This window comes from Ictidomys tridecemlineatus, chromosome 10 (assembly GCF_052094955.1).
Source record: "Ictidomys tridecemlineatus isolate mIctTri1 chromosome 10, mIctTri1.hap1, whole genome shotgun sequence".
Classification (NCBI taxonomy): Eukaryota; Metazoa; Chordata; class Mammalia; order Rodentia; family Sciuridae; genus Ictidomys; species Ictidomys tridecemlineatus.
In genome coordinates, this window is record NC_135486.1 from 141,630,465 (window position 1) to 141,646,236 (window position 15,772).

Genomic DNA, 15,772 nt, shown 5'->3' on the forward strand with positions numbered 1-15,772 from the left:
GCTTAATTTCCCCCAGAAACAGGATCAGTGTCAAGACAAGTTAGTGCTCTGGGGACTTGGCTGTTAGATGACCTCTGACACACAGTTCTATCCTGAGTTGCCCTTTTATGGCGAGGGTGAGAACACTTCCCTCAGGATTATGGGACTGCGCATTCTAATTAGAACCTGAGTAGCCCCTGTGTCTTCAGGGAAACTGGATCGTGTTTTGTTAATTGTGCTGAGATGGTTCCACGGTGGTTGACATATCGCCGTGGTCCGTTGAGCAAGAAGCTGTGTTCCTTTCACAGTTTGATAATCAAAGCTGCACTGAACACAATTCCTTTTGAATATGCCCATTTGCTAGTCCTCTTTGCTTAATTGAACAATTGCAATTACTGGAACATACAACTAAATGTTAATTATTTCTTCTTTTCAGATTTTTTTTCTCTCTTAATGATTTTATTTACAAATTAGGAGACTTTATCATGATTTCTACACTACATTCCCCATCTGAACCTGAGAGACACATAACAGTTTGATATTTTTAGACCAAAACAGACTCTTTAAAAGGATGCTCACAATTCATTTTTATGTTACTTCTGTAACATCTAGAAATCCAATGTCAGTCCTCTTCAAAAGACTGAGTGGTTACATGACCACAGGTGCAAGGAGTTACTAGTGAACTTTCACCTGAAGTGTTATCTGATTTTTAACAATAAGTGTGAAAATAAGACATGGGAAGGTTTACTTGATTTTTTTTAAAAGGAAATAATAAAGGATGGAATAAATAAAATTTAATATCTAACAAATACAGGTAAAGCATGATCAAGTTTAAAAATCTGGAAAGTTCAGCCCCATGTGTAGAGTATTTAAATAACCCCTAGCACCCTCCTGCCCGGGCAATGGCCATTAACACGCAGGTGTCGCCTTCTGAGGGGACCTGGGTTCTTCTGTGGGCACACGCTAACCTTTAACACGCAGCAGGGCTGGTTTCAACCCCTTCTTTCTCCGGTGTGTTTTGTACCTTCTGCTTTGATACTAAGCTCTCATTAACCTCGACTTTAGATTGGTAGATTTGGGTACCGCTCTTCTGGTGTGGTCTCACTGCTGGGGGTCCCCAAGTTGGGCTCCTCCGCATCCCTAAGTCACCTTCTCCTTGTGTTCTAGGGTGGTTACGCTGCATACCGCTACGCCCAGCCCACTCCTGCCACTGCTGCTGCCTACAGTGACAGGTAAGGGTCCTTCCTTCTTGTGCTTGATAACTACTGGCAATTAACTTAGTTGGTGGGACAGAAGACCCTCCTCCAGTCTTCTGACAATGCATGGCTGGGGGAAAAGCACCCAGAGGTGAGACCCTGTGCTGAAGGTACACAGGCCACAAAGAGGGTGAACGGTTGCCATGAGTTGATTCTGCACTCCCACCCTCTCTGCTAAGACACAGAGACAAGGAGACTCTTCCCCAGAACACCCCTTTTTCAGATCTCTTTATTCCCACAACCATATCCCTTGCACAAGCACACACACATATACACACACACACACACACACATCCGCACATGCACACGGACACTCCCTCACCGCCTTCCCGTGGTCTTCTATGAAACCCCATGGTGTCAGCTAGCAGGAACCATCTCCCAGGTCTGCCTCCCTCCCAAGCACCTTCTTTCCCTTCTTCCACGCAGGGAAGCATCCCCTTCCTGCATTTTTAAATTCAAAATAAAATGAATGGTAAGTGCCTCTGGCTTTTCATAAGGAGGCTCATTCTTTTGGACAATGCCCAGGGTCCAATGCTACAGACACAAGTCAACTTCTGTTTGCAATGCACACCACACGTGAAGACTGGCATTGGAAGGGACCCAAGAGTGTCTGAGAAATGCAGAAGTCAGATCGGGTGTGTGAGGGGGTGGCTTGATTCCCCAGCACTTACAGATGACTTGGTTCCTGGAACATCAAGCTGTAGCTATTTTTGTAGAGGTGCCTTAAGAAAACAAAGTGTATGTTTCCATATTGAATGCAACTCCCTGGCTCTGTTTTCTGAGGACATAAATGTGAATGTTTGGATGCACTGCATGCACAAAGGTCATAGAGGGTGCTTACTTTTGGTAATGACTCCTTTAATTTAAAAATCTGTTTCATGAGTAAAACAATAATGATAACAATTTGCATGTGTGGCTGAGGCATGCTGGGTCAGACAGGTAAGCGGGCAGCGCATTAGACTCCTCAGTGAGAAGTGGCCGCAGCCACACTGTCCTCCCACCTGGCCTGTGGCAATTGAGTTCCTCTCTGGTTTGCTGTGGTGTGCTTTCTCGGCAGTTCCATTCCATTTCGCACAAGATGGGTGGTTAGCTCTCTGTAGCTACAGAATTCCTCTGCAACCTAGTGAGGCAAAATGAATCCCTGAATTTCAAAAGCTGCACTTGGAAAACCTCATGCATAAGCTCATAGCAAATGGCTCTTTGGGGACAGAGAGAGAGAGAGAGAGAGAGAGAGAGAGAGAGGAGAGAGAGAATGGAGAGAATGTTTTGATCTGCTGTCTGGTTGTACACAGGTATTATTTTCTTATAAAAAGCCATAACAAGTTCTGAAGGCTTAGGGAGCTTCAAAGAAATCCAAACCATTGTCAAGACACAGTTGTAAATACATAAATTATCCACTTACCCAATAATCAGTTGCCAAGATGCAAAATGTTTTATATAAATTGTTATGTTCAACACACTCTGATGCTGGATTAGGGAAACAGGGTCGATAAGGCTAATAAAAATGATGACAATCTCAAAATACTCAAGATCATTCTACAAATGAAAAGACTTAATGCTATTAAATTTCGAACACTGAAAATTTGCACAGTATCAAATGGAAAGTGGTTCAGCTACAACCCTTAATTATTTTTATGAAAATATCTCTAGATGCTAAATTCTCAAACACCCACTTTGTGTGTAATTATAATCACAGTAACTTTAGCCTGCCATATAATTATAAGAATCTTAAACGGATTTATTTCTTTGAATGTTTATCTTGCTTCTCAGTATAAGTGCATCCATCCCCAAGTTGAAAAAAGGTTAATTACAAAATTGCAAAATCGCCTTCTTCAATGAGACCAATCTAGACATTTGAACAAAATAAACAATGTTTAATTCTATTCTTCGATAGAGCTACTTGAGAAGCTAGCTATTTCCACCCGCATTCATCTAAAATTCAGTTATAATTTTCTGCATTTTAGAATACCATGTATGCAAATATATGTATAAAATTTGTCATTTTAATATTATTAAGATTTCTCATTGGCAGCATATACTACAGAAAAAAAATGCCCTCATTCTTGGATCAGTAAATCTTTAATAACTCTACAATTCCCAGTGCAGTAGGACCGTTTCAGCTGAAGAAACCAACTAACTCTATTCTCCCCCACGTAATTGGCCTCTTGTTGTTCATTAGAGACATTTGCACGTTAGGTCTTCTTGGTTGCTGTGGAAATTGATCACCAGCCCTCCCTAACTCTATCGTGAGTGAGATCCTTGTCACCCGTGGAATTATTCATCGAGGTAAACTCCAGTAATAGATGAATTACCAGAAAACAATCCCTAAAATTATATTTCTGGTTTGATTTATGAAGTGTCTCTATTAAATGGTGGGGCTTCCTCTCATTTTTAGAAAGCAGACATGAAGAAAGAAGGTCCTTCTAGAAAGACTCACATTTTGGGGGGACGGGGAATGTGAAATTATCAGAAGAGCTTTTGAATCTCTATTAAAGGTGCCACGTATCTAGAATTTATCTCAGGGCAACAGGATGATAAATTATTTTTACACTCTCACAGAATAAGATCAGTAGTCATCGGCTCTGAGCTCCTCTTCTCTGGAAGATAGACAGGAAGACAAAGAGATAACCTTCTTAATGAAAAGAAACGCCTTCGACATAGGAAAGGGAATCAGCAGGCATTGAGAGTGTTTTGGAAATGCTCACTGGTTGTCAGTTTGATCAAAAGAAAAATGGCAACAAACTTTCCCTGTAATCATGAGATTCACTCATCAGACATCGTGAAAGGGAAAGAAGTTTGATGTCCCCTGTTGGTAGAATTTTACCTTTTATCAGCACAAATTAAGCCCTCGTCCAATTAAAGATTCAGGAACCTTTGAAAAACATTGAACTCCAATAACCTCAGGACTGCCCAGAGGTCTCCTCTGGGCACCTGGCAACTCTCTGCCCATCATCTTCCTGGTAAATGATCACATGCTGAATATCTCGGAGCATCCCGAGAGTCTCTGGGTGTTGGCCTCCAGAATGAAGACCATCTGGTGTGGGCAGAGACTTTTCCCAAATGAAAAAGACCGAGCTGAACTAGGTAATTTTATAGTCTCGTTGACAAATTTAATGGGGATAGGCGAACATCTTTTTCTTGGCCTGGAGGAAACATTTGGTAAGCGCTTGACCTCACCCAACCTTTCAATCTCACTCTGATTTACGGGAAGGTATCCATTCAAAGTCTGGAGGAGGTTGTTTTCTGAGCTTGAACCAATCAAAGCATGGCGGTGGTGCCTATGGTCATCTGGTCATTGCATGCCCCCTTGGTGTTGCTGATGTGTCCGTGTTCCGTTCTGGATTCGGCAGGGTCATCCCATGAGCTCCATGAATGGCTTGCTTGAATTGTGCCTGGGGCAGGCTTCTCCTTCTTGATTGGCTCTCGGTTTCTGTGTGTCAGATGACTTGGCCCCTGCTGCATCTTTCCGCAGTCAAACTCGGGGTGAGGGGTGGCGAAGGTCCCCTGTCCCGTGAATGGTGCCACAAATGTCTAGGAAAATATGTATGGCGTGCACGTAGCTTGGAGAGAACAGAGTCACTAGAAAGACAGACATTGGTCATCTCGTCCTGCTTGCTAACACTCTAACATTTCCTAATGGTCGGTGCATGAAGAGGTCCCTCGTGCTCAGGCAGAAAGCAGCCGCAGACCAGCTAGAGGAGAAGGCAATACTGTGTTCCAGCATCTCACTCCGAAATTTCATAGCAACACGCTTGCACTCAGAGTTACCAGGAGCCATTTTCTTCCTTCACTTAAAACATGCATTTCCTTTGAAGAGTCCTGAATGCCAGGAAGCCTTTGGCCTCCTGTCAGAGCACCAGGCCACACGGTGGCCCCAGGCTGAGTGAAGGAGATTGCCAGTCACAGGATTGGGGTTGTTTTATTTTATCCCTCCTCTTTTTTTTTTTTTTTTTTTTTTTTGGTTCTTTGTTTTTCAAGACCTGAAAGTCTCATTAGAAGATACCCTGGGAACTAGCTCTGAGCAATTGTGTATCGCTCACCCTAAGAGGAACCCAAGGAAATACCCGGTATCAAGGACCTCACTCCCTGCACCCACACCTATACTGGGGGGCCTCACAGGGACTTATGAGTGCATCTAGGTAAACCTTAATGCCAGACAGGGAGGGCCTTTCAAGTCCAGGCAGACATGTAAGGCACACGCTAGAATATCATTTAAATCTGATGCTCATAACCCATGAATAAAACATTCCACAAAACATTCTGTTTCAGAGTGAAATAGATTAGTATTTCTTTCTTGAACTCAGTAGATATAAGTAGGCCTATCTTTGGGGTCAGGGAGGATTTGGGCTACTCCTATTTAAAATTATTCCAATGACATAGATAGACGCCTTATGTAAACAGATGGTTAGATGCAGGGAGGTACCTAGAAAGAGAGAGATCAGTGCACAGGTGGTGGGTGGCTGAGCAGAAGGAGGGGAAGAAGGAAGGAGACAGAGGAAAAATGAGAAAGGAAAACAGTGTCTTCTCATAGCACTTCATCATAAGCTAAATTACAATCAATAGAACCAACTTGACCTTTATGTAGAACCTCAGTCCACACTGAACCGAAGGAGTAAAGGGGTTTGGACTGATTTCCATCCACACAGTCTACTTCCTCTCTATTTTAGGAGTGTTACTGTTTTTTTTTTTTTTTCTGGACTTAGATTAAGTAATAGAGAAATGCTGTTGTTAAAACAGACAGGCTGCATTGAAAATGATATGCCACTCTATGTGGGATCCTTATCCAATGACATATAATAAACCGTAGGGAGGCATCAGCATATTAAGCATATGAGCATCCCCAATGGGATTTTAATTTACCCACGAAGGGCCTTTTTCTTTATAGAAAGATTACTTAAAAAAAAATTTGTTGCACTTTCCGGATTTGATGATTTTACCTTTTTTGCCATAAGGTAGAACCCAGAAAGTTTGATGTATGGATAAGGTGGAAGCTTTGGTAAGGGCAGGCAGTGCAAACCAGAGAGCCGGGCAGTGTCCAGCGTCTCCCCAGGCCTCGGATGCGAGCCCAGTGGGATGAGGTGGAAGCCGTTCCCGTGTGCGGCAGGAGCAGCCCTGGTGCCTGATCTCTGTGGTGTGCATGGGGAAAGCTGGGTGGAATTGCTTAGCCAAAGCAGGATCTCCCAGACCTAGCCATGGCCGCGGTGGCGCATTTGCTATTAACCAAGACAGAGAAGAACTTGCAGAACGTGCGGGGTCCTCAGCTCCGGCTTCAGGGGAACACACAGGTTTTATCCAGTCTTCTTCTCCCTGGACGCTAAAAATGGCCCTCCATTTAGCAAATGAGAGTGGTAGTCGTCAGTGGGACCTTCATTTTTTTTTTTCAAACACCCAGTTTTACTTTTAACATCCTTGTTTGGCCAAATGAGTATTGGCACCTTGATGCCGGGCTCTGTATTTTGAGAGAGCTACTCTTGGAAAAACAGAGTGTGAGCACCGCAGAGCCTGGAGGAGGCGAGGACAGCATTCCCAGATCAACAGGGACAGACGGTGCAGTGCATGGAGGCGTCTGGGGACCTCGTGGTCCCTTGCAGCTGAGATAAGGGACGGGGGAAGCTACTTTGAAGTTAGATTCTGGACTGTTGAGTCAAAACATGGCAGTCGTCAGTAGTCCTCTGCCCCTTGTCTGGGAGTGCTGTGTTGAAGTTATCACTTTTAGTTTTTTGTCTTTTCTGTCATCTTCACTCATCCTGATGAGCTTTCTTGGTTTTGCAATACAAATAAAATAAAAGATGCTCTGTCGTCTTGTAATAGGAATGTGGCATAAGTGAGTCCCCTGACACTTGTCTTTCTTTCCCACGTGCCTGTGAGTCTATGTCCAGCTTGTTACTGGAACTCAAGATTGGACATCCACACACAGGCAGGCACGGAGAGTCCTGCAAGTCATCCTTTTCCCTTTTTTGCTTAAAGTTCACTTTCTCCTCAGATTCAGTTGCTTCCTCAGTGGTTCAGGGTCCTTAAGAAGAAAAAGCAAAGCTAATTATCCCAGGCAGTGCTCGGGCAGCCAGAGAGAGACAGTCCCTGGGAGATGCCCATTAGGAGGCTCCCATGCCAGGCCGACTCAACTTCCCTAATGAAAGAGACGACAGAGAAGACGGGGCTCCTTTTTAAATGGTTCAACTGGGCATTCTCAAGGCAAAAAAAAGAAAAATTCACCCTCACTAAGGTAACTGCGTTTCATCCTGAGCAGTCCTCCATTCCTCCATTTTGCCACTGAAGACACTGGGTGCCTTCTGGCTGGTTCTGAAGTGTCATAGAAGAGGGAACATACAGCCCTCCCTGGTGACATGGCTGTGGCTTTTGTCCCTGGAGGCCACAGACACCAAACTCTGAGTGGTGAGAATCCATGCGGCTGTTCCTGAGAAGTCTATTTCCGGACTGACTCTGATTTTTCATTGGCAAACATCAGACACACACATAAAAAGAGAAAGTGCTCAAATCTTTGTTTCAAGAATTAATTGGCTTTGGCCCTTCATCTGTAACAGTGTCTCGGTGAATATGTAATTGAAGCAGTTAAAAAAAAAGGTGCGGGCGGGCAGGTTTGGGGGGGGCCACTGTTCTAATCGTCCACAGACTGGACCAACAAGGGGCTGGGGAGGCATTCAGGGCAATTCCAAGCCCAATGGACCATAGCTGGCCCGGCCACGTGGGGAGACATTTTTGCCGGTGACAAGACAAGGTGGGACACTCCTTTGGTCATGTCATGGCCTAATTACACACTTTCCAGGCTGCAGATCATTGACTTGATGGGCCACAGAAAAGCAAATAGAGCCTGTGCTTGCAGTAGCACCCCCAGGGCCCTTCAGCTGTGAGGTTCAGAGGCAGCTGAGCCACCCCCTGTGCTTTCCAGAGGTAGGTCAGAAGCCCCTGGTGGGAAGGTGCTCTCCAATAAAGAAGGTACTTCAGAGAAGGCAGTGACCCAGTAAAGCAGAAGGAGGGAAGACCCAGGAGACAGGCTTCCTGGCTCAGGAAACATTTGTGGATGTGGTGATAAAAATCAAACCCGCCACTTCTTTACCTTGTTTTCTTTCTTTCTTTCTTCTTCTTCTTCTTCTTTTTTTTTTTTTTTTTTTTGTGATTCTTCATTTGCTGGTTGTTGGTGTTTTGTTTTTTTGTTTGTTTGTTTTTGATATACGATAGGTGTTATTTTTTTGGGGGGGTGGTAAGATTGGAACTTTTCTCTGAACGTCTTAACTCTTCCCTTGAAGGTGATCAAAGCAAGTTCTGATTCGGTGCTAATGAACGCAAGTTGATTTTTTTGTTCCCAGAAGAACCGATTTCTGTTTCTAGGTGGCCGCTGTTTTACTTCCATATTTATGTGCAGTATGAGTTCGTGCACAGTCATTCGACAGAAATAAATGACTTCTTATGGTTTTCTCCCTGGTGTGGAGCACAGTGATGGATTCCTCTAGAATTAGATTCTCCTCAAAACCATAGTGCATTTCATATTTAATCAACAGACAGAGCATTTGGAGCAGGGGCCGTTCTCAGGGGAGACAGGAGTTTGAGGACTGAGAACCAGAGAGTGTCTCTCTCCGTCGAGAGGGACTAGTCGGTTTAGTTATTGCTTCTGGGCTCATTTGGGTTGCACTCTAATGTGTGATTGTTTCAACAGATTAATAGATCTTTGAGGTGCTGAAACATAACAAAGGCAAACACCCTTCTCCCTTCATCATCTTAGTCATCCAGACTGAGATGCTCTGGCCTGACCTTGTAGAAGTGTAGTGGTCCCCACTGACCACTTACCATCTGCTCCCTGCTCTCCCTTCTGGGATGAGCTAGCTGTCAAAGGTTTGGCTTCCCTCGAGATTTATTCTGTTTGATTTTTTTTCCTTTAGCCTATGGCCATAGTTAATCTCAATGGGTAGAGAAAGTGACCCTATCCTTAAATCTTGTCAATGATTGCATAACAGACTCACATTCATATAAAATGTGACCTAGAAAAATCCCACCTGGTTTCTGTTAACATCATTGGACCTCGGTTTCCTCATCTGCATCATACTAATTAGACTTAGAGGAGATGAGAGTGAACATTAAAACTAAAGGAGGTGGTGCCAATGGTATCATAACCCAATTTGATTGACAGGTGTCCAAAAAGTGTGAATGAGGCTTTGCAAGCATTGGATACATAGGGGGAATAGCCAGTAAATTGCATTCATTTAAAAGTGTGAGTCGTTTTTAGAGCTGGCAACCTCTAAGATAACACTTAGAGATTGTGACCCTAACACTACCCACAGTGACACTAGCACTTTGGGAACCTGAGCAGGACACTACCTGTCTGTGTCAGGATAGAAGTGGGATCTTTCTTGCTCCTGGTACTGCTCTCTGACTTGTGCCCTCTAGCAAATCTTTACTACTAGGCACAGACTTTGGTCACAGATTTAGATTTAAAGCAGGGTCGAGTCTCAGTAGAGCTGCTTACTACATGAGATCCTAGGGGCAAGCTATTTAAACTAGTCCGTCTTTGACCACCTTCTCTTTAAGTTGCCCCCCTGCGTGGTTGTGAATTCCCTGTGGCCTCAACAGAGCCCTTCAGGCACAGCCTGACCCTCAGCACGCAGCACAGTGTGATGAGGATAACCAGCACCCTAAGCTAAGGGGCCTTTAGTTTTGCTCTTGAGTCCCCAACAAGTTGCCTCATGCAAACATGTTTGATGAGATGGAATGACATTTTACTCAATAAACTTGTTTTGGGTTTTGCTTTGAAATTTTGACATTTTAGCTAACAAAGGTTAAAAACAGGTTGGGTGAAAGAGGTAGAGGGGTCCATGATCTCAAATAGCCTCCCCCCCAGGTTCTTTTTTCTCCTTGAACTTGCTCTTCTTGCACAGGGGACAGATCAAGCTGCCCGAGAGGCATCAGCTCCGTACTGAAAATGCTTAGGGCTCTCAGGGTAAACCCAGCCCCTAATCCGTCCCTGCTTTAGGTTTTTGTAAAGCCAGTTGCCTGCTCTGTTCTTTGGGTGGGGAGAGAAGAGTTGATACTTTTCACGAGTCTACACAGTCAGAAATATCAATGCCAATGTTCCCCCAACAAAGTGACTTTACATTAATTTTTTTTCTCATTAAATTTGTTCCAAAAGGCTGTACTGGGTGTATACTATTTTTTAATCCTCATTTTCCAAATGAGTAAACCAAGACCCAAAAAGGTGAAATGATTTTGCTAGTGGAAGACAGCTTGTAGCTACAGGGCATGGCTTCTGGATTTGCTCTTACCCCCATTCCACCTGAGCCTATAGAAATACAGTGGCGACAGGGAGGATGTTGGATGTTCCAGGGACTGAAGTAACAAAAGGGTCTCCATCTGACAGAGATGTCCTTACATCGGAATGTCTCCAACCCAGAGCTTGATGGGAGAATTTTCTCATTAAGGACAGGCTCACCATCCTTCTCTCCTTTCCATGGAGGAATTTTTATGAATGCAATGTTAGCAAAATGGAACGTTTTTAAGTATATTTTAATGTATCCCCCCTTTTAGAAATGGAATCAGTATAGGTCCTTCTAGAGCCTTCTAGTTAATCGGTTTATCGCTTGCTTGTCTGTCTGTTTATACCTCATCTCACTCTACCGTTTGCCGCAGTTTATTGAAGTATGTATGATCTGGTACTAAAAGATAAATAAAAATAACCACAGGAATGAAGTGTAAATGAAAGCAACAACAGGGTAGGACAGATGTGAATCTGATTGAGATCTGTACCCTTCTGAAATAGAATTTCGGAACTGGATGTGAAAACTGATCACAAGCAAGTAAATACCCCCTTTTCAGTGACAAAACTGAAATATGCATTAGATGATTGACTTCCAGACAGGAAAACCCACTGCAGAGCTTCCAATGCAATTCGAAGGCCGTGCGCGCAGCTGCCCAGGCCTCAGGCTCTGCTCCCTGCCCGGTGTGTAGCATACCCTTCTCCTCCACCCGAGGCTGAATGAAGGAGGTTGAATGAAGGATGCAGTCGACCACTTGGTGAAGCCATCAACAGGAATGTGAGCTGGAGCACCTTATTTTTGCATGTTATGGTCAATGTCAAGAAAGCACAAGGCTGGACTCCATGGTGGCCCTTCCCGCAACTTTTTAAGAAGAACTCAAGATAACCTGATTATTGTGAATTTCCACCTTAGTTTTTACATGTATAAAAGGAAGTGTTTTTTGAGCATAGTTATAAAGTGATTACTAATCATAAATAACGTTAAATAGTACACTGAAAGTATCAAAATAATAATTGCAAAATGCTGACATCTATGTGAGTGAAATTGACTTTAAACCCCAAAGATACAACTTCCTATGTCCTGCAGAGGCAGAACACAGATGTTCAGAGAAGTTTTCGCACAGTGAGACCTGAGTGCTCTGTGCTGGCTGAGGATTAGAGTCGCCTGAGGGCTGTTGCCTGCACAGCCACCAGCGTGGGAGTGACTTTCCGAGATTCTGACTTGAATGATTGGGAAGCAGTCCTGGTCCTCAGTATTTCATTTAAAAAAAAAAAAACTTTTATTAAAAAAAAAAACAAAAAAAAAACCTTTCACCTGGGCAGTCTAGACTGGAGACCTCTGCCTTATAGCCCACAGGCATTCCAGAACCAGCAGGTAGAATGAACTTGACTTCACCCCTCTCCTGTCTTGGGGCATCCTAGAAGCCATTTGTCAAGCCGGAAGACCAACTTCTCAGTCTGTGGGATTTTCTGGTAGAGGTCCTTGAAGGATTTTTAAATATACATCAGAGACAGGAAAAAAAAAAAAAGGGAGAGATTCAATATTCATAGTATTTGCTCCAAGAAGAGTCTTGCTATGAATGATATCATCCCTGAGTTTTGTGTAATAATAGTGATATAATGAGATTAAGAGGCCAAAGAGTAACAATAAAACTTAAAGCCACTATTCTTTGACGGGGACCATTTACAATCATGGCTTCCAGGTACTGGTGTCAGAAGTTCCCTCTTTCCCTGATAGCTGGCTTCTCAGATCCCCTCCGGCTGTACAGACTGGCCACTATTTTGATATGACTCTTAGAATTCAGCCATGGGTGATTTTTAGAAGAAAGAAAATTGCAAAGCGATGAGATTTAGCCCAAGAAGAGAAGTGAGGAATGAAGATGATCTATGGCAATCCCCAGGACTGATTTAAATATCCTGCCAGCTGAGTCAGATCTAAAGTCTAGATGGTGGAGCTATGAAAACCACCTTAAAATAAAAAGGAAGTCTGGAGATATAATAAAAAGAAAGAGCCTGCCACTTCTCACTCCTTCATCTCGAGGCTTTGCTAAGCGGAATATATTCATAATGCTTTCTCTGAAACCTCGATTATATCAGACCCAAAGAGGAATCCAAACACTCTTCTTTTGTCTCAAGAAGCTGAGGATTCAGAACAAGAGTTAGAGACACCACTGTGAGTGCCCCTGGAAGAACCTTAGAGAATTCATGGGAGGTGACGCTTTGAGCCACGTGACCGTCTTCCTATGTCACCCCCATGAGTAGCAGCGTGCCCACACCACGCGCCCCAGTTTCCTCCCCTCCAAGGCTGAGAGAAGTACTGGGCTGATAAGATTAAATGAGTTACTAACCTTGATATGACTCTTAGCAACCTTCTGTCAGAGACAGTTGTACCATTAATGTTGGGCAGTAGCCCTTGGAGTTGATATTCCCAATGGGCAAGACAAATGTAGTATTCTCCCTGGGATCCAGTAATTTACCATTTGATTTATGTTTTGTAAAAGTAGTAACCCTGCCTTCTCCCCTGAAGCCTTCCCTAGGAGAGGTGGGCTTTAGAACTTAAAAGGGAGGGAGTGAACCTGCAGGAAACCTTTCTCAGCAAGGTTTCCCACCCTTTCCACCATGAAAATATGTAACTGGAGTCAAGATTTCCTCTCCTCACCTGTTGCTTGGAACACAAGGAGGATGCTGTTCCCTTGATCTGGTCAACAGCCAGGCCTGGGTTCCGACACAATGCCAGTATTACCAGACCACTCTCATAAAAATTCTGACTTAGGTGGTCAAGGTCAAAATTCAGAAATTTTCCAGGTATTTTTTTTTTTTTTATCTTCAGGGAAGGTTGAGAAATCCTGGGGTAAGTAAGACCAATAGAACTTAGAAAGGAAGTTGGGGGTGAAAGAATTGGTGAAGGTAGTATTATAGGCAGGCCTAGAAGGAAATATGGAAAGGCCCACAGAGAGATGACCTTGAGTAAATCCACAGGAGGGGCTGAAATACGAGGGAGACGTCAGCCATCAAACATGGAGAAAGTGATCTGGTAGCTACTGGAGGCCAGCTTCCCTCCCAGAGTGAGATTTGGGGTTCATTGCCTCAGAAGGCATCAGTGAACTCCCTGGTACAGCTGCAAGTTCCCATGGCTGCATCTTGTGCAGCCCAGGGATGCCCTGGATGTTGGCATGGTAACCAGATAGAAGCTGCAAAATGAGGCCATACTGGTAAGGGCTTCTGGCTTCAGCTCCCCGCCACTCTGCAATGGTGCCACAATGCACATAGTAGGATGCCTTCAGAACATTCTTCAGACCCCACCCCAGATCAAGTAAGCCAGAGCCCCATTGGAAGCACTCACAACCTCTCCCTGGGACTCTAAGCAGCAGCCAAAGTGAGAGTTCTTCAGCCACCCAAGTAGCTCTCAGAAGCAGCTGCACCTGAGTTACTTATGAGTGCTTAGAAATCGCCAGCACCTGAGACCTATTTACAGAGACTCCCGTTCAATCAGGCTCAGGTGTAGCCTGGTCACCAGACATCCTTAGAAGTGTTTATGATGTGCAACCAGAGTGGAGAACTACCAACCAGACTTTATCCTCTATGACCAAGGAATAAACCAGTTTGCTTAAATCCTTGGGTCTGGGTTGAGAGTGAGGAGAAACTAGGGTTGTCAGAGGGAGGCAGACCCTGGCCCCACTCTGCAGAGCACACACCTGCATTGCTCTGGTCATTTGACTTTCCCAGAACTTGTCTGGGGACAGCCGACTTCTCAGTGATACAGTTAAGCTTGGCTCATGTCTTTCTGGTGGTTTGGGGTGAATGGTTTCATGGACCCCGCCATCACAGATGATCCATTTATGGCACCTCAATAGATCATGGGTCTTCAAGGTCAAGGTGAGAGAAGCAGAACCAGGCATAGCAACAGCAGAACATAGTAGATACAGCTGCTGACGTGAATCCTGCCCTTGCAACCCACCATCTGAGCCCCTCCAACCCCTTCCATTGGTCACTCCATAATCAATTGATGAAAGCATAGTTTAGAGGGTGGGCATCTCATAAACTGACTTCATTGGGTCAGTGAGCTCTGCAGAGAGGCCCATGTCCGTCGCTCTATGGTGACTTTCTTGGGATGTAATGGAATTGTTGGTGTGACTTTAAAATAAAACAAAATAGTATAACATTGAGGCATCCAGATGGTACCATTGAAATGTCAATAACTTTTTTGGTATGATTGCAAGGTCCACAGCTCCTTTTTTCTTTTTCTGAGACACTGTCTCACTACATTGCCCAGGCTAGATCTGAACTCCCGGGCTCAAGCGGTCCTCCCACCTCAGCCTCCAGAGTAGTCAGGAGGACAGGTGCACACCACTGTGCCAAGCTATGGTGTATTCTGTAAGTTCAATTTTTAATAATATCTTTATGCTTTAGGATTGATTTTATTTCATCATCAGAAATCACCTAAGCCAACTGTTTTGAAGAGAGTGAGTTATCAAAGGAGAAGAGACTCACTTTGTTTAGAAACTTCCATTTGGGAATCATAAGAACTCTGTGAGGGGGAAAAAATCAAAAGACATAGGTTAGCCAAAGTGGAGGAAGAAGGAAGGAAGAGAGGAAGGAAGGAAGGAAGGAAGGAAGGAAGGAAGGAAGGAAGGAAGGAAGGAAGGGAGGGAGGGAGGGAGGGAGGGAAAGGTAATTCTTTTGGAGTGTATAATGGGAAAAAGAAGAGTATTTTAAGGACACCACCATATTTCATAAAATTCTGGAACAAAAGATAAAGAAAAAGGTCTGATTTTTTTGCTAATACTTGTAGGTTGCATTTTTGAAGGATTCTCCTGGAATCACCATTTTGAATCTGCATGGGGTGCCTCCAAATGGCTTTCCTCGTGTTTACACCATGAAGAGTTCCTTAGGGACCAGGCAGAAGAGAAACAGCTTTCCAGCTCTTGTGGAGTTAGGGAATATGAGTTGGATAGTGCTACCTAATGAACTAAACCCCTCCCTTGTGGGTATGTGAGTGCCCATTCCAAAGAGCCTGCCCCTTTGGATGAACCAGCCACCATGCTTGGTTACGGGAGTGCTCCTGTGAATTTTGTGTAAATAGAGGTCCTTCTAGATGCCCATCAAGTGCACCCTAAAAACACCATGCCTGTTGTTAAGGGTGCCTGTGTCTTAATGTCCCTTAAGTCCAACATGGGTAAGTGGAAACAAGTCTGCAACTGAAACACCTCCTTCATTTTTAAAGACACCACTTGTATTCCTCCTCAAATAATCATGAGATTCAAAAAGTTTATGT

General features: G+C 44.1%; 1 protein-coding gene across 48 annotated transcripts in view; it reads left to right on the forward strand.

The window, feature by feature from the left end:
* Positions 1 to 15,772, forward strand: part of Rbfox1 (RNA binding fox-1 homolog 1) — a 2,023,047-nt gene that overhangs the window by 1,988,336 nt on the left and 18,939 nt on the right. For all 48 annotated transcript variants that reach the window (XM_078024580.1, XM_078024586.1, XM_078024579.1 and 45 more), the window contains one exon: positions 1,147 to 1,211. In XM_078024580.1, the coding sequence (XP_077880706.1) occupies positions 1,147 to 1,211 (65 nt within the window). The remainder of the gene's footprint in view (positions 1 to 1,146; positions 1,212 to 15,772) is intronic.